This window comes from Lygodium microphyllum, chromosome 6 (genome assembly GCF_053477565.2).
Source record: "Lygodium microphyllum isolate KBCC chromosome 6, Lygodium_microphyllum_v1.1.10, whole genome shotgun sequence".
In the NCBI taxonomy this organism is placed as follows: domain Eukaryota; kingdom Viridiplantae; phylum Streptophyta; class Polypodiopsida; order Schizaeales; family Lygodiaceae; genus Lygodium; species Lygodium microphyllum.
In genome coordinates, this window is record NC_141140.1 from 65,676,533 (window position 1) to 65,697,702 (window position 21,170).

The 21,170-nt window shown below is 44.2% G+C and overlaps 1 protein-coding gene across 1 annotated transcript in view; it reads left to right on the forward strand.

Annotated features, from left to right (window-relative positions):
* The first annotated feature begins 756 nt into the window (after window positions 1-756).
* The window catches only part of LOC148034639 (peptidyl-tRNA hydrolase, mitochondrial-like), a 116,986-nt gene continuing 96,572 nt past the window's right edge, over window positions 757-21,170 (forward strand). The window contains exons 1-4 of the mRNA XM_087679564.1: window positions 757-880; window positions 976-1,251; window positions 1,769-1,853; window positions 1,944-2,011. Coding sequence (XP_087535690.1) covers window positions 994-1,251; window positions 1,769-1,853; window positions 1,944-2,011 — 411 coding nt within the window. The 5' untranslated portion in view covers window positions 757-880; window positions 976-993. The remainder of the gene's footprint in view (window positions 881-975; window positions 1,252-1,768; window positions 1,854-1,943; window positions 2,012-21,170) is intronic.

A 21,170-nucleotide genomic window follows, 5' to 3' on the forward strand; every position in this document is an offset into this window, starting at 1 on the left:
TACAATTAACCATAGGTTGTCTAAAAACTAACCAAGGCATTGCTCCCTCATAGCCCATGCAAATGACAGACTACAGTGAGTGGATTTGGTTATATTGACCTTCAATTCTAATAGGCTAGCAAAGCAAACTCATGCACATGGAGGGCTCGTCAAGCCATGTCAAAACATCTATTTTAAGATAGAATTTTTTCAATTACCAATTAAAAGCTTACATGAACAAAACTTTTTTGGTTTAACCATGCTACTCATGATGAATGTAGCCTGTAGGTTTGCCCCATGGTAATTGAGGCTGGTTACACACCAAGTAATGGACGGCCAACCCCTGCCCAGAGTGTGGGCATACACTTTTTGAAATTGGGCACGAACATTGGCGTCATACCTTTACACACCAAAGGGACACAGTTTGCAAAAAAATAAAAAAGAATAAACTTATAAATCTTTTGATTGGTGGCAAATGCAAAAAGTACACCCTTGTCCGCCACTTTACAAAGTGGGCAAGGGAGACTCCTTGTCCAAAAGTGGGTGGGGAGTTCACCTGTTTAGCAGGTAAACAACAGGTCATATTCTCTCCAGTATGTAAAGGACTGCGGACGCCAACCTTTAAATAAGTGTTTTGATTGGTCAATGTTTACAAAGTGGGCGTCCCTTTTTTGGTGTGTAATCGACCTGAGAGAACCTTAGTTGAACTATAAAGAGAGTGCCATGTCACTAATGACTTGAAATGGTGCATTTATTGTGAGGAGAGTGTCTGATGTGCGAGGGGCCTTCAGCCTATCATATCTCAGTTTCTAGTATAGATTTCGCGGTTTGAAAAGGAAAAACCAAGCCATATCTCAAATTGCAGATACATTTCGCGGTTTGAAAAAAATCAAAGTCGGAGGTTTGTAATGAACTTGCAAAGGCCAAACGGCACGCATTTAGGTGGCCCTCGAATTTGAGGTCCGGCAAATAATTTTTTTCTCCCGTGTCTCGCAGGAGAAGCGTTAACAGAAGATGGTGCGAGCCCTGGTTTGCTCTTGCTGCAGTCTGCGTCTTCCTGCACAGGAGACTAGTTATCGCTTCTCAAATAAACCCCTAGTTTGGGTCTCTTCTGCTAATAATGCAACCGCTACCTTATCTTCTTCTCCTTCCTCGTCGTCTTCTTCTTCTTCTTCTTCTTCTTCTTCTTTATCTGTACCTGCCATCCATCACCCATGGCTCATCGTCGGTATCGGCAACCCTGGGAAGAAGTACCAAGGCACTCGGCATAATGTGAGCAGCACTTGCCTTTATCTCTCAGCTGTTTCAAAGGCATCATCCGATTGCTTAGCATAGCATTTCCGTCTGCACATTCACATGCTATCCACGAACGCCAGGCTGGTAAAACAATAAACGGAATAATTTATTCATCTGTGAGAAGCTTAAGAAAGGTGCAAATCAAGACTAACCAAATTCAAGCTTAGAGCTCTAAAGGACTACTTATTGCAGTTCTTCAAGAATCAGAACCTCGACATAGCTACCTGCCTCACTCTTCCTCTTCTCCGTTTTATTTTCCATGTCACTTTTACTACATCACGCATCTAACAGTATGCTGCATCGCCGTTATTTCCGCTTTCTCATTCGTTCTGGTACATCCACTAAAGAGACTGTCAGGGATTGAAGTTGACAAAATCACTTAAGCTTTCATTTGATATGGTTGATTATAAACTGTCCTACTACTTGTAAGTGGTGCTGAATCATGTACTTGGAGGACATGGTTTCACGTACTGTTGTTAATTTGCCATTGCAGATAGGGTTTGAGATGATTGATGCTTTTGCAACATCAGAGGGCATCAAGCTCAACACTCTTCAGCAAAAGGCTCTTACAGGAAAAGGTACGTACTTTTTCCTCTCTTTTTTACCAACGCTGTTCTGTCTCATTTTCGATTGTTTTTTCCCTCTAACTAACGTAACCTCTTTCACAGGTGAGATTGGGCCTTCACAAGTCCTTCTTGCCAAGCCACAAACCTATGTCAATTTAACCGGAGAATCGGTAAAAATAGATGCTCATTTGTTTTATGTAGATTTGTATTGCACCTTAAAATGCAGCAATGTTTTCATTTGTAGATAAGGCAAGCTCAGAGAGATTAGAGAAGCTGTATTGTCATATCTTATGGTACCGGATTATGCAACCGACTGCACTTCTGAATTTGAGAATGGTTATGGACACTCATAATGATGGTAAACATTCTTATGAAGAGCTGTATATGTGGAGGTGATAGCTATCCGCCGCAACTTTATCAGTTAGAAAGTAGGAATGAAGAGCTTCCAATCGACAATAGTGATTAGCTGTAGGATCTTTGCGAGAGCAGCTGTCTTTATGGAAAGAGTTGTCAAGCCTTAAAACAGGATCCTCAAAAGTTGCGGAAGGTAGCCATATGCTGGTATGTAAGGCTTCTTTGAGATGCTTAAAATAGCAGTAATGCTGCTGAGAATGAGAAACATCTGGCTACAAGTGAATTACACCCGGAAGTTGAATTGACAAGCATTGGGGCATTAATCCATTGTTTAAGAGGTTTCCTTTTTGATTGTGGAACTAGAATCGACAAAATTTAGCGAATCAATAAGCACAGAGAGTTATCAACTTCTGTTGAAATATGAGGGAATCAGTTCGACTTCAAGGCAAGCATTCTTAAGCTATGTTGCGGCTCCTAATTCTCAAGTCTTTTGACTTTTTTGTGAGAAAAACATGGTATACCTGATTGCCTTCTTCGTGAAGGGAGTGAAACACAGTCCTCTAGGCAGCAGGATGGTGGTGGAGACTGATATCAAGGAGCTGAGGAGAAGACTGGAATTATCAAGGTCCAAAACACAGCAACCCTCATTTGACGGAGGCTGTCCAGGCAGTGGAGGCAGCAGTAGGAGCACTCCCACCAGTTGGTTGGCAAGTTGAACCGGCAGATGCAGCAGGAGAGGTGGCGACTGGCTGGAGATGGGGTCCTGTAGCTGCAGGAGACGAAAATACAGATGTTTGGATCTGCTAATCAGCACAATGCAGGTTTGAGTATAGCAAATGCAAGCTAGAACAGTAATTAGCAATCTCCAATGTGCAAATAGCAATACCAGCTGAGTGGGTGGCAGCATTTAGAGAAAGGCGGCAGCATCCAGCTGAGTGGGCAGCAGCTTCAGAGGATGAGCAGCAGTCTATAGCAGAGAGAGAAGAAGGTAATGATGGGGAAAGAGCTAATAGTAAACGATTTATCAACATCTGTAAAAAGCCAAAATGACCTATGAGACCAAGGGTCACAATTGTTTTTATGGTGGTAGAATTGTCTGGAAGAAAACAATAAATGTAAATGAAAGGCAAACAAAAGAAAAGTCCCAGTTGATACAATCATAATTCAGGAGGCCATATATATGGAACAAGACTAATGATATCATCATGGAGAGACGTGGGGCCTAGCTCTAGCATGAGCAGTAATCTCATGGATCCTCCTATGCATGTGTCATTTTTGATGCATGAGTTGGGCTCTATGACATTTGGATCAGCTAGGTTAGACAACTTGGTCAGTCAAAGTCCCCCATATAGACACAAATTGTGGTTGTATTGGGGCCTCCTCACTACTCTTGTCAAATGTGGATTGTGCTTGGGATTGCTTTGAAGTCTCTTGGGTTCCCCTTGTAAAGAAGTTTGTAAACTGCCTTGGATAGGTCTTGGGTGCACTAGAGCTCTACTCTCGAGGAGAGTCTCATTGAGCTGTCTTATCTCAAGGAGAAAGAGGCCAAGACATCATTGACTAGTGTAACGGAGGGCTCTCGATAGTGGCCCAAACCCATCTTTGAAGAGGCAATGAAAGAGCTCTCAAACCTCATAATAGGTTGAGCAGTGATAGTTGTAGTGCTCTTGTTTCTTTGGCTCTAGTTGACACATCTAGCATATGTGCTCCTCTGGGGGTATGGAGATATATCTACCAGTCTTGGTCTCTAATTGGTGTGAGGAGTGGCACAATTGGTCGATAGCACATTTGCTCCCATGAGAAAGGTGCACATCCATGTATCTCGCAGAAGCAATAAAGCCATCAACCATGGTACGAAAGAGATGCTCTCGGTTGAAAGCCATCTTTGTCCCCAATTCATGCTAGTCTTGCTAATCTTTGAGTGAGGTCCACCCTAATAATTGGTGCATGTAGTTTATCCATGTTAAAGCCATGTAGTTTCATCCATGTTAAAGCCATGTAGTTTCATCCATGTTAAAGCCATGTAGTTTAAACCAGATTGACATTGGTGCATGCCGACATGAGGTATCTCCCTCCTTGGTAAGTTATCGAGATGACTCAAGAGCTAGTCACGCATATTTGTGTTTGTGTTTGGGTAGATCCCATAGGCTGGGTATGAATAAATTGATTCATGAGGGTCTCTACTACAATTGGTATAGTCCCTAGCTTAGCTTTGATGATGTCATGTGGGGTAGGTCTTACACCTGATAATCTTGGAGATCATGAATACCAAGGGCCTCTCGATTGATCACCATCCATCATGTGTGTGGTTAGATCGATTGCGGTGATTAAGTTTGGGCTCCCATGCCTTACTCCATAGAGTAATGTAGATGTGACTAGTGTATCTTGTAGCCATAGTGTAGTGTGGGGTTCTTAAAATTAAACTTGTGAATACATCCTCTTCAATCCTTTTCCATAGAGAAAGTGGGACTTGTGAATAGGACCATAATTATGTGTAAGAATCCTTCTCTATATTCTTTTGCCCATAGGTAAGTGTAGATGTTGATCTCTTGACCTATTGTGATGTGGTATTGAATACTATAACCTTGGTTTTACCAAGGTTTATTGAAAGGCCACTATCTAATGTATAAGAATGGAGTGCATTTAAATGTTTCTAGAGTCCATGTGGAGAGTTAGCTATCAACATAATATCTTTTGCATATAATAATAGAGGTGTCCAAGTGTTAGTTAGTCGAGCTCCACTATCCTCTCCTTGGGCGATATAATTAGAGATCTCGCTAATGTAACGCTCAAATAGTGTTGGAGAGAGGGAGCATCCTTGCTTCACCCTAATGGTGGAATGAACGGGTGTTGAAAGATCCTTAGGTGTCCATACTTTACCAATAACCCTCTCATATAGTGCTAAAATCTCCTAGGTGAGCTTTCTTGGTACTCCATAGCATATGTCCTATGTAACAATTTTGCTCTCGGTATTGTATTAAGGGCTTTGCAAAAATCCTTAAAGCAGCAGCAGATTTGTCTACCATGAGGTTTGCCCTCCTCAATCATCACTTTGAGTGAAACCGGCCTTCCTTCTTGGAGGGTGATAATTCCCTAATTAAGCACTTAATTACAACAATTAGCAAATAAACATAAATTGAAATGTGTAATTTACCTTAATAATCTTGGACAATAGATACCCCATTGGCTCCAAAATTGACACTGCTTTCGGTATTTCTTTAACTTTAATTGCTAATGGATTGAGTACAAGTTGACATTTCACAATCTTCTTTGCTAATTCAAAATTTCCTTGTTGTACATACAATCAACAAGCAATTTGGGAAAATTGCCCCTTGATTTTCACCTAGGAATTGCACAAATGGAACCACCAACTTGCCAAATGTTGCCCCAATTCACAATGGATGGCTTGACATTTGAAATCCTTGTCAATTCCATGAATTTTAGGTGTTGATTTTAGTGTACGATGCCTTCTGTTGGCACGGGTTCCAAGGTGGTTGCTAAGTCCCAATTTTTATAGAATATTAGGGTTTATAGTAGAGATATTTCTGCTGTCCACTAAATTTGGTTGAGATATGTTTAAAATGGTTGAGAAATACTGAGATCTCTTGAGAATGGGTTGGAGAAGGCGAGAGAAAGCCAAGATGAGAGAGAGATTTGATTTCCTTCGCGAGAAAATCCTAAATTCTGCTTGTTGCTTGCTCCAGTCTGCATTTGATGCAGTCACCTATTGCTAGGTATCTCCAAAATGTTGTCACGTCATCGGCAATGCTGTTGCCAACCCTTGGAAGGTGACTCCTTGCTGTCCCTTGCTTGCTGAGGCCTCCAAATGGTTGTCTTCTGTAGCAAATTGTTGTTCTCTGATCAGAAAATGGACTAGTAGCTCTCTCTCTCTCTCTCTCTCCTCCAAGTTGTGAACTGACTAAATGGTTGAGACCCAGCCCCCAAAAATGTTTTCTCAATTTGCATGGGTATTTTTGCCAAGTGGCTGCTAGCTTCTAAACTGATTTTCTAGCATTATGCAGCCATTTAATTAATTTTCAGAAATAAATAATCGTGAAAATTAATTCAACCTCTTTGACCTTGCCCAAAATTAAATATGCCCATCCATAATTAAATTGGCTAGGCCATTTGCAACTTGGAGCGGTCCCCAATCTTTATTGACCCTTAGACTGGCATTAACTAATTAATTAATGCTAGCCCCTAGTGTCACGTCGACACTTATTAGCCAAATAGTTATCCTAGGGTCAAAACTGACACCAATTGACCCTTAAAGCCCAGTTGGTATAACTTATCATAGCTTTTGCCTTTGATATCTACTACATCCTCGGGGTCCTTTGCTTGCTACCATGAGATAACTCCATATGTCTCACATGTGCTTAAAGAACCTTGCATTTTTGATTAATAACTTAATCAAATGTTACCAACAAGATTAAAGCATCTCAAAATTTCACGTTCCCGTGACATCGAGTGTGAAGATGTGATCTAGTGGAGAGAAGCTTATCCTAAAACCAGATTTCCATTGTGCTTTGAAATCCCATCTCTATGCCTAATAGCTTAACTCCTTCAAGTTTTGCTTCTCAAGGCCAATTTGAAGTAGACGAAACATCTCATTCTTCATTCCATCTTTGTCCATATTTCAATTTTAAATAACAAATTCAGAAAATCAATTTAATGAATTTACTTACATATCATCATGTCAATTAAAATTTCCACCCATTCCACCCACTTTTTCCACTACATTATCATTCACTCCATTCACTTTTTCTATGCATACAATACTTGTGATATCTCACATCACATGGAAGAGGGGAGGGGGGGTTTTCACCAAACATAGATACATCCTTTAAGATCTTTTCAGGTGGTGTAGATGCACCAATGAGGGAGGCTCGACCTCCGTTTCATACACTTTCAAGGTTTTACGCGTAGGATGGCCTCCCAAGCTTTCGGAAGTGTGGATCAATTGGTACCATAGTTTGCCGAGATGGCTTTACCTAGTAGATTGACTGATTATATCCCTATGCCTCGCCTTTAGTTAGGCAAGGCTATTGAGTCCTAGTGCCTCCTAAACACCTCCTTTTGGACCATCACAACCTATTCTTGCCTATCCATCTTCTCCTTATTACCCTCCTTATCCATCTTATCCAATGCCTCATAGTTTTTCCTCGTTAGCCAAGCATGACGCATGCATTCATTGATAAGAATTATTTTAACAGGTCTAAATATCCTATTTGGTGTCGAGGACGTGAAAATTTATTGGTTTGCTTAGCATTTGATTAAAGGTTCATCAAGTGTGCAAATATGACTTGCATATGCAAGGTGCATACCAATTATTTCACAAAATGGGACCCAACGTTAGCAGTCTAGAGTACTCATGTGTAAGTTTGAGCTGTGTTGGGCATGGCTAGGTATTTTAGGCATTTTTCTATGGTCATAATAATGTGTATTTGGGCATTTATTGCTGGCTGATCAACATTAAATGCCGGCTGACTTGCTGTTATTTTTGACATTCTTTTGTCCTTTATATATCGAGCTTCCTCAGCTAGTCATATCTTGTTTTGTTGGATAGACAGAGCCAGTGCCAATGCCTACGAGCCACTGACTCACTGTTGTTTGCGTCATTCTCGTGTTTGGTATATGGATTTCATTTTCCGAGCATTCTTTTGAGTTCTCTTCTTTGCAATGTTCTTTTGTGTTTTTCTCTTTAGTCCTTGTGTTCAGCAGTTTATTACAACATCTGTTTATACTTCCATTGCTTTATCCACTTTTGACATGGTATCAGATTTTAGGATTAGGGTCCTTGTTGCTATTTTCTATTGTTTTAGGTTTAAGTTTTGGCTTTTCTGCCCTGCTGATTGGTTGATTGCTGCAATTGATTTACAGCCTGGGCGACCATATTTTGATGATTTTTGGCTTGTTTCCATCTTTCAGACTGCCATCTACGTTTTCAGTTTTTGGGAGTATTTTAGGGATGGGACCCTATTCCTGACCCTTCCCAATCAGCATTTTGGTGTTTGTCGACTGAGGTGACTTGTTTCTTGGCCACACGACTGCATTTATTGCTTTATGCTTGCATTTTTGCCATTAGTCTTTGGATTTTGATTGTTTGTCCTTGTGCAGGGCTAGACGATAGTGTTTTAGGTTGGGTCTGACTATGTTTGGTTTGTATTTTCACTTTATCCATTGCGTGTGAACTCTATTGTACAGTCTGTGCTCTTGGTTTGGTTGTACTCTCTGTCTCTGTCTCTGTCTCTGTCTCTCTCTCTCTCTCTCTCCTCTTTATTTTCTATTCCTCTCTGATGGCTTCCCCTTGTTGGTCAACTAATGACAAATTATATAGCCCTAATAACCTAACATGGAGTGCTATTATGAAGGCCTAGTTTATATAGAAGCAATTATGGTACGCCTCGAGTTTTTGAGTGTTTTGATTGTTCTACCCCTCTTCTAGTTGATTTCAATGAGGACAACTATGAAGAATGTGTGCTCTCTTGGGATAACGACAATGCTCGTGCTTATTTTGCTCTTCTTTGTTGTATCTCCAAAGAAGTCCTTTTGGCAGTCACTGTAGGAGTGCTCTAGAGACTTGGGCAAAGCTGGGCGAAGCTTCTGATACTATACAATGCTCCTTCGCCTATGTGTACTTACTCTTTATGGACAGCTCCATAGATGAAGTTCAAGCCGAAGGAGCAGTAACAGCAGCCGCCGTCGCCGCCACCAAAACTTCTCCACCAAGTCATCCACCTTTTTCGACTCCGACTCAAAACCTTTGGCCAAGGCCACGACCAAGCAGGGAGAGGATATACCTTAGACCTAGGGAAGCGCTTGGCAGCCCCTCCTTTTGCTTTCTAGTATAGGTGATGCGGTCATCCCTCGTGACTCTCCAGTGCCAGAGAGGTAGCGTGAGAGGGTTGTGAGGTGTGGAATATAGGTGCACAGGTTTCAGAGAGGGACTCCCCTGATGCATCAAGTGAAGTCTAGTAGGTTTGAATGCTAGAGCTAGATTTAACATCTAGGTTCATGATGGGTTGGTTCTTGACTGAGAATGGGATTGGCTCTTAGTCTGAGTTCACATGAGGAGATACTTTGGCGGTTTGGCCAAAGGCAAGGAATCCATGATCACGTATATTTAGAGGCATTTTTGACATGATAGTCTTGTATGCTTGTGAGATATTGTTTACGAAGATAGAGATCTGTTATGACTCTTCTCTATTTTTTAGGAGCTGGTACAATCGACATTGACATTAGGTTCTCTTTGAGACACCTTGGTGGTGGCTTGATCATCCACTGCTTGGGTGTCAAGTTTGGGCCTAGATTGATTTATTGGCCACTAATGTCATTGGTGATATTAGAGATTAGGCATTAAATAATTGCTCAAGGACACTTAGGAGACAAATTGACCTAGCCACTTTAATTATTGGTTGGTGAAATATAATTTTTGAGCACGAGAATAATTATTAAATCAATATTTTGAAAATTAATTCAATAAGTTGGATAATGTTGGAAAATGGGATTAGAAGGTTGCCATTTGGCAAAACATGCCCATTCAAGTGGAAAAAACATTTTTGGGGGCTAGTAGAAGTCTATTCTAGCATTGTGAGAGAGGGGGAGGTTGTTGGAGAGGGAGAAGGTTGCTAAATTGTTCTACAGCATTGGAGACCTGTCTAGAAGCTGGAAACAGCAGTTTTGAGGCTATAATAGCATGCAACAGCTCTAGGAGGTTCCTAGGCAGTAGGGGATTGCTGTAGACAGCTGGTGACAGCAGCCGACAGCATCCAAGGCCTTTTGGAACAGGGTAGCTGCTGTTTTGTGCAGGTTTTTGTGAAGAAAATCAGAAATTTCTCTCTCTACAATCTTTCCTCTCATTTTGCAGCTAGTTCAGAGCTACCTCAGCAATTTGAGTCATCATAGGAAGAGATTTCAGCCAGTCAATATCATCATAAACCCTAATTTACAGCAAAAAATTAGGGTTTTGACAGCTATCTCGAGATGTGTGCTCAAAAAATGAGGGCCTAAGTCTTGAATTCTAGTAGTTGAAATTGAAGAATTTCAAGGAGATTCAAGAGATCACTAGCCAATTTTAATTTGGGGCTAAATTTGTATTGCAAGGAGTAGGGTGGAGCCCAATTCCCCAGGTAACAAACCAAGGGATAAATTGGTTTGAAGGCTTGTTGGTCATTATTAATAGCAAGTAGCAGTTGAATTAGGGAAGGAGATTGGTGAATCTTAGTTATACTCCATCCATTTGCAATAGAAGATAAATAAATATTGCAAGGGGCGCCAATTTTGGGGCCAATAGGCTATCCATTGTCCAAGATTTAAGTGATAAAGTTTGCATTTCGGTTTAGTGAATTGTTTACTTGCTATAATTATTGCTAAATCAGGTTATTATTGGTAGCTTGTCTATTTTATTCATGTCAGTCTATCATCTCATGGTTGTGAGCTCATGTCACAGTCTAATGAAGACATGGGAGCTTTGGCAGTTTAGTGTGCATTTCCTTTGTTTTAGGCACATTTTCTGGTGCATTTCTTTGTTTATTAGTTAGTTTACACCCCTTGCTAGTGCTTGGTTGCTCCATGACTGCTGGGATATTTTTGTCATCAAATTTTCATTTTTTATGAGCAGTCGGATTGCTTTTATTGCAGTCATTTTGGCATTAATGAGCAGTTGGCTAGATTTGGGGCCCCAGACAGCAATCAGTCAACTTGGTGGCATTGTAGCTATATATAGCAGCCCTTCTCCCCCACTTGGTCATTCATTCTTCTGCAGATCTTGCACACTCCATCACCTCCGACTTTGGTGTTGCCATCTTCATTAGCTTGATGTGGTGCCATTGTTGACACACTATGGGCTGCATGTAGGGACGAATCAATCCTCATGATTCTATTCAGCATTCTTCATCAGTCAGTGCAGTATTTCTTCCTTCATCTCCCGTTGTCTCTTTCTCTGTCTTTCTCACTGTGTTCATGTTCCTTATTTTGTTGCACTCTCACATGGTATCATCGCCTAAGAGAGGACACAATTGAGTCTAATCTACAAGAGAGACGACCACCCAACTAGCAAATGCAGCTTTCAACCTTTGTGTTTGTTACAAATGCAACCTTTGTATCATCAGGCAGCATCATCTACATTGTTTGACATTATCTGGAGGGAGGAGATTGCATCTTCCACCCAAGTGGCAAGTCTCCTTAGCTAACGACAGTGTTTTGTCCCCAAAATGCAAGGTTCTTGCTCCAGTTGACCCGTTTTGACCAAACGATAGTTTCTGATTGTAGGCGACAATTACTAGCAGTAGATGATAGTTTTTCACACATAGGCAACACATCTATATCGACTGTAGCCAATTGTTCTCTTGTTCGTGTATTTTTGCTTCTTCAAACATAGATTCTTAGGTGATTGTAGGTTTCAAAGATGTCTCAACACCAGTTTTTTGGCTTTGATGACTCAGAGGATGAGGTCTTTAATCATTCCTTTGATTGATGGCGGGATTATTGGAGGTTAGAGCTCCTTGCGTGGACTTTTCGTTCAGAGCACTTCTCTCCTTCTCACTCCCTTCACGTTTCTCATAAGGCGCGGTCTACTGGCTTGAAGATGCCTTACATGGCACCCATTGTATAGGTGCCCATTTTTCCTTTTTTGCCCAAAGAAGACCAGTTGGATGGTTCCATCTATTCTCTATGGTCGTGTAAGGTGGAGTGCATTCTTGACATCTTTGACCCTTGCTCTCCTTGTTCCACGGCGCATGGAAGACCCCACACATGGGTCATTAATGTATCGTGTAGCCCTTTGAGATTGGCTCAACTCTCAAGCACGGTCCTTTCTCTTCATGAGTTTATAGGATTTTGTCTCGGTTCATGTTTGCAGATTGAAGACTGTGGCGGAGGTGTGGAAGAAGCTTGTGTCTCTTTTGTTACCAAGATTGTCAGCTTAGGTGTGAGTCTGTGCATGCCTGTCAAGGTTGGGCACATTATCATTATTTTAGGCATTATTGTAGTGATTTATTTATGGCATTTTATACCAGTTGACTAGTTGCTGTATTTGGCATATTTATTGCCTATTTACAGTGGGGCTGCTGCTGCTGCTCCTCCTCCTCCTCCTCCTCCTCCTCCTCCTCAGTCATCATCATGATCCATTAGGTGGACTTTCCATTGGAGAGAGGAGCTAGTTCTAGTGCCCATGCAGCTAGTGACTCAACTCTCTACGTGATTGTCTCGTGTTTGGTATATGGATTCCATTTCCCGAGCACATCTCCAATTCTCTTCTTTGTAGTCTCTTTCTTCTCTTCTGTCTTGTGTTGAGTAGTTTATTTCAGCACTTTATGCTTCCATTGCTGCACCAATTTTGACATGGTATTAGATTGCAAGATCTAGGTTCCTGCTATTGGATTTTTTTGCTGATTTCAGGTTTCTCCTCCATGTGCTGATGAGGTGCCAACCTGTTGCTGCCCAATGATCCATTTGCTGCTTGTACCTGCGTTTGCTGCATTTAAGGCAGCGTTAGCTGATGTCAGCCCCAATTGGACCTGCGTTTTTAGGTTGTGACCTTGTTGCTGCATTTAATGGCTCTTGTATTGCTGTCATCTGTTGTTTTTTCCCCAACTTTCTTGCGTCTTCAGCATCTAACACTTCTTTACTGCTGGGCAACATCTTTTGACTGTTTACTTGTAGATTTTGGTAATGGTAGAATTGTGTTTTTGTGATCAGCTTGTGAATACTGTGTGCGAACTCTCTTATTGTGCAGTCTTTGCTGTTTGGTTCATTGTCTTCTCTCTCTATCTACCTTCTATCTTCTCTTCTTATCCTCTCCATATGGCTGCTCCATGCACTTCTACATATGATAAGTTACATGGATCTGACTATCTAACATGGAGTGCTGTCATGAAAGCTTGCCTTGTGCAAAAGCGGATCTGGTACTTTGTTTGTAGAGCTATTCCATGCTCTCAGTGTCCTTTTCCACTTTTTGAAGATTTTGATGAGGACAACCATGAGGAAGTTATGCTTACATGGGATAGGGATGATGTGTGTGCCTATTTTGCTTTTCTTCAATGTATTTCCAAAGAAATTCCACTAGCAGTTACCTCCTGTAGGACATCTCTTGAAGTATGGTTGAAGCTTCAGATGTTGTACAAGGCACCTTCCACTATGCATGTAGTGACCCTTTATGGACAGCTTGAGTAGATAAAGTTTGAGTCTAAGGATACCATTTAGTCATTTTTGCTCCGTGTTATACAGGTATAGGACGAGTTTCGACACATGTAGTTTGCCCTCTAGAGACACATCTCTTGGGAACAATACTCTACAAGCTCTTGCCAGAGTATAGAACCAGCTTCGACACATGTAGTTTGCCCTCGAGAGGCACATCTCATGGGAATGGTACTCTACAAGCTTTTGCTAGAGTTTGGAGTGGTGAATGCTTTGAGGGCGTAGACATCATCTACACTTGTGAGCGTCATGCCTATTTATAGTGGGGCTCCTCCTTGTGAGTCATCATCATCATTCATCAAGTCCACTTCTTGTTGAAGAGAGGAGCTTGTGTCAGTGCCCATGCAACCAATGTTTCATTGTTGTATGTGACTATCTCGCATTTGGTATATGGATTCCATTTCCTAAGCACATCTCTGAGTTCTCTTATTTGCAGTGTCCTCTCTTTCTTTCTCTTCTGTTTTGTGTTCAACAGTTTATTTTAGTACTTGTCTATGCTTCCATTGTTGGACCACTTTTGTCATCTTTACTATTAGAAGATGTTTGCCCATAGGATCTCCTTGGAGAAGCTGCGGATGCTCGGTGTTGATGACTCTTATTCTATGAAGGATCACATCAACAAACTAGAGGTTATTGTCAGTTTGTGCAGGTGATTCTGTTTACAATGTCGATGGAAATTGACACGGAGTTTCAGGCTATTATGGACCATGAGATCCTTGTGTTACCGGCTTTTCCTTGAGATCAAAAGCTTTATGGGGAGAATTATTCCATATGGCACATAATGATGCTTGCCATCTTGGAGTCTTATGATTTGGCAGAGCTTGTGACTGAGGCTATAAGCCGTCCTATAGCTCGTAATACCTCCAAGCTTTCTTTAGATGGGAAAGCCAAGTTTATAAAAGTACAAGCGCATTGGGATAAATTGAATGCTCGCATTTCTTTCCTCTTTCTCTTCTGCACTCTAGCTATCATTGCTTACATCGAGCACTTGACCGTGGCTTAGGATATATGGCTGGAGCTTGATCAGATGTACAATTAGATGACCATGATGAAGCTGGTGTCTCTACAGGCTTAGATGAGGACTTTGGGTTTGAAATATATGGCTATTGTTCTATTGACTTAGCTACCATTTTCTAAGTACGATGTCTTCTACACTAGCCTTTTGACTTTGAGGAACCGAGTTACGCTTCTTTGGGAGGAGCTTTCATTGCTTGACTTAAAGCACGATGAGTGTGTTAGAGAGATGGGGACTAGTGGATCTAGCTTCAAGAAGGCTTTTATTATAGGTTTTGGGGGCGGAAGAAAGAATGGAAAGCCATAAGCTAAGAAACAGGAGGATAAGAAGGATGATTCCAAGGATGAGAAAAAGAAGAAAAGCTCAAGTGCTCACATTGTGGGAAGGGCACTCTGTAAAGAAATGCTCTAAACGCAAAAAGCATGAAACTAATTATACGACAAAGCATAAACTGATAAACTCAGAACACAGTTAGGGTTAGGGTTAGGGTTGTCAGAGTGCTGCGGTGCGGAAGCGTAGGACTGAGAGAGAGAGAACGCAGAGAGAGAAGGGAGAGAAAGAGACAGTGTACACTGAAGATCTGCTGTATAAAGAATGCTGAATACAAAGATATACACGGGCGCAGTGCGCTGGACTGCGTGTCTCCACCTCGACGATGCGACCTGCTGTCCACCTCGAAGTCTGCTGCAGTCTGCACTGTCTGCTGTCTGAAATCTGCGAACAGAGACAGAGATCTGCACGGCACCGGTCTGTAATCTGCGACAGAGAATGATAGGCAGACTGCTGAAAACATCAGCAATAAATAGGCGAAAAACTGCCTAGAATGGGGCGCCAAAATAGGGCGCAGCCTGATAAAAATCGGCTGCAGGCAGTCGGACTGCCACGTGGCAGTCCGACTGCACAGTCCGACTGTGCAGCTGGACTGTGCAGCTGCTGCCTGAAAACAGGCTATGATCTCTGACACCCCCTCTCAGAGCCTGGACAGGACAGAAGCCTGAGGGATCTGGAATGTTGCCGAAGTAGAGCCTGAGGAAGGCGCCTTCGTAAACAAATCCGCAAGATTATCCTCCGTCTTGCAATACTCCACAGTGATGGTCTCATCCAAAAGCTTTTCTCGGATGAAGTGGTACTGGATCTCAATGTGCTTCGTCCGGGCATGAAAAACAGGGTTCCTTGCCAAGGCAATGCAACTCTCATTGTCACATCGCAGCAATGTAGGACGAGTCTGGGGGCACCCAAGCTCCTCCAACAGTCTCCGAAGCCACACAACCTCGCATGTGGTGGAAGACGCGGCCCGATACTCCGCCTTAGTAGACGAAAGGGCTACCGTGGGCTGCTTCTTGCTACTCCAAGAAATAACACCTGCACCCAAAGTAAAACAGTAACCTGTTGTAGACCGCCTGTGGTCCACGTCACCGGCCCAATCCGAGTCGCTCCAACCTGCAAGTACAAGATCTGACCCATCTGTCCCTGTGGGGTAATGAATCCCCAAATCAGACGTCCCCCTCAGATACCGAAGTATCCTCTGAGCAGCCTGCCAATGCACCGTCTTAGGTTCACTCATGAACCCTGCCAAGAGCCCAACAGCAAAACATAGATCAACCCTGGTGTTGAGAAGCCAAATCAAAGACCCTATCAACTGTCGATAGCGGGAAGCATCCGCCAAAGGAGAAGCTGAGTGGGAAGTGGCCTTTCAGTTCGGATCCATAGGAGTAGAGAGGGCCCGACAATCTTCCATCTCAAAAGACACCAAGAGCTCCTGGACATATCTCTGTTGGGAGAGAAAGATCCCCCTCTGAGACTGAAAAATCTCATGTCCTAAAAAGAAATGGAGTAGCCCCAAATCCGTCATCTCGAACGTCCGATGTAAAGCTGACTTTGTCTCCTGGACCTGCTGTGCATCATCACCTGTGACAATCAAATCATCAACATATAATACAAACAGCACACAACCATCCTCGGAAGTGTGAACATACAGCTGCGGATCGGCCTTGGACCGCCGATATCCCAACTGAGTCTGGAGGAACGAATCAATCTTCTCGTTCCAAGCTCGCGGGGCCTGCTTGAGACCATACAGGGCCTTCTTCAACCTGTAGACTTTCCCGTCCGAAGAACCAAAGCCAGGAGGCTGCTCAACGTAGATCTCCTCCTTCAAATCACCATTCAGGAAGGCCGACTTCACATCCAGCTGATAAACAGGCCATCTCCTATGGCCAGCCAAAGCAAGAACAGCTCTAATGGTTGCCATACGAGCTGTAGGGGCAAAGGTGTCATGACAGTCAATCCCTGGGCGCTGGGCAAAACCCTTAGCAACAAGGCGAGCCTTGTGCTTATCCAAAGTACCATCACTGAGATATTTGGTCTTGAAGACCCACTTGACTCCAATCACCTTCTTCTTCGGGGGGCGTGGCACAAGTGACCAAGTGCCATTCCTCTCAATAGCCTCCAACTCAGCTTCCATAGCTTTCTTCCATGGGGCGGACTGTAAAGCCTCCTTCACGGAGGTGGGCTCTCGATCCTGCATAACTCGGGACATCAAACAATAATTGGAGCACACAAGCTTCGAAGAATGCGCCTGGTGCCTCCGTGACCGCCGCGGACCATCCTGCGGTCCCCACTCCTCAGGAATCCCCTCGATCCCTGAATCACGGAGTGTGTCACGGGCCGAGCGAGGAGGAGGCCGAACCTCCCCTCGTCGTTCTCCATCAGTAGAAGACTCTGGAATGTCCACCGGTGGTAACTCCTCAGAAGGATCCGGTGGAACAGTAGACTCTGTGTCAGAAACAGAATCATAATCAAACGGCACAGGCTCCAGTGGTACTGTAGAAGGAGCCAAACTCTCCCCTGGATCTCCAAGAACGGGATGCTCCTCACCCGTTGAAGAAGCCGGAACCTCCACAAACCGCACATCACGGCTAGTATATACATCCCGCTTGACGGGATCATAGAGTCGGTAGCCTTGGGACTGGGAGCTGTAGCCAACAAATACCTGTTTGCGGGAAGCCGCTTCGAATTTGTCACGGTGAGCTTTGGGAATGTGAACATAGGCATCACACCCAAAGACCCGAAAGTAAGAAACATCTGGCTTCGACCCAAAATACGCCTCAAATGGAGTCATTCCTTCCACGGCCGAAGTAGGAGATCGATTAAGAATGTGGACTGCAGTAGCCACAGCCTCGGCCCACAGAACCTGGGGGGTCTGTCGGTGCTCCATCATGGTGCGCGCCATCTCGATCACACTGCGGTTCTTCCGTTCGAGAATACCATTTTCTTGTGGAGTATTCGTATTGGCAAACTCCTGGTGAATTCCTCTATCTGCACAAAACCGAGCAAATTCATTAGAGACAAATTCACCTCCCTTGTCGGATCGCAAGGTCTTCAACTTCCGGCCTGATCGGTTCTCCTCAAAGAGAAGCCAATCCTTGAAGTGTGAGAAAGCTTCTGATTTTAGTGCCAAAAAGTAGGCCCATGTCATCCTGCTATAGTCATCCACGATCAGCATGAAGTACGAGCTCCCACGCAGGGACTCATTCCTCATAGGGCCACATAGATCCGTAGATACTAACTCCATCGGTGAAGTAGACTGCCGCGAAGCGGTGTGGGGAATGGCATCCCTATGCTGCTTCCCCCTTATGCAGGAGACACATGGCTGCTGGCTCACCACTATATCCGGCAACCCTCGAACAAGCTGTCCCCGTGACGCCTTCCGAAGATAGTCATAGTTCAGGTGACCAAACCTAGCATGCCATAATTCAGACTGTGACTGTGAGGTAAGAAGAAGAGTAGAGAGGGCAGTGGAAGACTTCAGTTTGTAAATGCCGTTCTCCTCATATCCAGATGATAGAACCTTCCTCGATTCACGATCAAGGACTCGCACTGTAGAACTGTCAAACTCCACCAGAAGACCAAGAGAGCAAATCTTATGAACTGAAAGGAGATGGTACCCCAATCCTGGTACATGCAAAACCTCTGAAGTATGGGTGCCACCTCGTCCATCCGGAATAAGCTGCATCTTACCCCGACCTGCAATAGAAACTGAAGAGCTGTCTCCAATGAGAACCTGCCCACGCGAAGGTCGCAGCTGGGCAACACCATCTGATGAAGGAGTCATGTGCCGTGAGGCACCACTATCAATAATCCACTCTCGAGATTGGGAAGCCGCCATCGCAGCATCAGAAGCATTCGGTGAAGCGTCCTCAATGACAACTAGATGTAGAAATGCAGCTGATGAGGGTGCAGCCACCGCTCCAGAATCCTTGGTTTCCTTCTTCTTGGTGTCCTTCGAGTCTTTGTCAGGGCAATCCTTCTTCCAATGGCCAGTCTTTCTACAAATATGGCATGTGGAGTCTTTGTCCTTGTCCTTCTCCTTGTCCTTCTTGGACTTGTTATCCCCCTTCTTCTTCTTTTGGTCCTTCTCCTTCTTCTGAGAGGCTTGACCTGTCAACGCCTCCGTCTTGGAAGCATTCTGTCCCTTTAACTGTTCCTCTTGGTCCAAGACCATAGGAACCAACTCCTCCCACCGAAGAGTAGACTCTCGCCCCGAAGCAATAAGGGCAGAGTAAAATGTACCGAATCGTGGCGGCAACTGGGACAACAGTGTAATCGCCATGTCTTCGGAGGAGATCGGCTTCCCCGCATTCTGAACCTGCATCTGTAGCTGCCTTAGCTTGTTAATGTGTTCCCTTAGCGAAGAAGACTTATTGACGGACAAGGTCCGCATCTGTACCTCCAAAGAAACCCTCTTCATCAGGGTCATCCGATTGTACATTTGATCAAGCTCCAGCCATATCTCACGAGCCACCGTCAAGTGCTCGATGTGAGCGATCACGGCTGTAGTGCATGATAGAAAGAGAAAGGATCGAATCCTGGCATTCAGTTTGTCCCAATGAGACTGAGCCCTGGCCAACTCCGCACGAGCATCGGAAGAGAGTTTGGACTCATCTCTTACCGAAGGCCGGTCAATATCTTCCTGTACCAACTCCGCCAAATCATAGGACTCCAGAATGGCCAACATCATAACGCGCCAAATGCGGTAGTTGTCGCCGTCGAGCTTCTGATCTGTAGGAAGAGCCGGTAGGACAGGCACCTTCCGGTCCATAATCGCCTGGAACTCCAAGTCCATCTCTGTAGACATCTTCACCTGCAATGCCTTCTCAAACGCAAAAGCAGCCCCCTCTGACTGGGTAAACTCAGCCTGCTAAGGCTCTTCTGCGTCCCGAAGCTTCTTCACCCGCCGGAGGCGATGAAAAAGCAAAACCTGCACTTTTAGGTTGAAAACTCAAACTTTCTCCGCGTCAAACAGCAGTAAACAGCAGCAAATCCACCACCTGTACTCCTTTCCTGTGCGCCCACACTCGTTTCAGCCTTGTTCCAAGGCGCAGCCCTCCTGTCTGCCCTTAAACGCAAAAAACGCAAATTTGTGTCGCGATGGAAACTCCTCTTCAGGTTGATTCTGCGCTCAGTCAGCCCTCAAACACTGCTCTGATACCATGTCAGAGTGCAGCGGTGCGGAAGCGTAGGACTGAGAGAGAGAGAACGCAGAGAGAGAAGGGAGAGAAAGAGACAGTGTACACTGAAGATCTGCTGTATAAAGAATGCTGAATACAAAGATATACACGGGCGCAGTGTGCTGGACTGCGTGTCTCCACCTCGACGATGCGACTTGCTGTCCACCTCGAAGTCTGCTGCAGTCTGCACTGTCTGCTGTCTGAAATCTGCGAACAGAGACAGAGATCTGCACGGCACCGGTCTGTAATCTGCGACAGAGAATGATAGGCAGACTGCTGAAAACATCAGCAATAAATAGGTGAAAAACTGCCTAGAATGGGGCGCCAAAATAGGGCGCAGCCTGATAAAAATCGGCTGCAGGCAGTCGGACTGCCACGTGGCAGTCCGACTGCACAGTCCGACTGTGCAGCTGCTGCCTGAAAACAGGCTATGATCTCTGACAAGGGTAACTCATAGACAGTGAATGCAAAGAATAATAAAGTGAATGAATAATGAATATACATAGCTCATGCATCGAACAGATTATACATTGAATATTGAACCTCGAACTCTTGTATCTCTGGGATCAAGGCAGAGGTTATAAGTTGTAGAGTATGTCACACTTCGAACGGATCTCGAATCGTAGCAAAGGCAGCCTCCGAGTGTTGAACACTAGCAAATGCAACCAAGGACAATTGGATCTGATGCAGATGACAGTGTAGGAGAGAGAGGGGCTAAAAACGCAAGTAGTGTTACGAATCTAGCCCTTGGGACTTGTCTTTCACCCCCTTGGGGTCTTGGCACAATGCGTCACGGGTGCTTCTTGGGTCCTCCTCCCAACGAGCGAGGAGTAAAATCCTTGACACAAGGAGAAAAAGGCGTGCTCTCGCGGGCGAGGAGGTAGGGAACCCCTGCTTGGGATTTTCACCCCCTTACCTCTCACCCCAACCTATATGAGAGCCCAACCCCCTCTCGGTTCACTCGAATCGCTCACCAACCCTTTCACTAGCTATATGCACTTTGATGGGGAAGCGCGAGGCCGCTACGACCATGCCCAAGCGTGATACGGGATTCACTCCACAACGTACCTTGGAGAGCCTAGTCCCCGCAATCCTACCTTCCATGAGAGAAAATTTGCACAATAGTTGTTAGGTACAAACGTAGTAGATAGTGGTGAGGGAATGTTAGGGTGGCATCCAGAAAACCAAAGTACACCATTCAGAGGAGAGAGAAGATGATGGTGACAATTGCCAAACGGTGGCAATAACATCTAACTG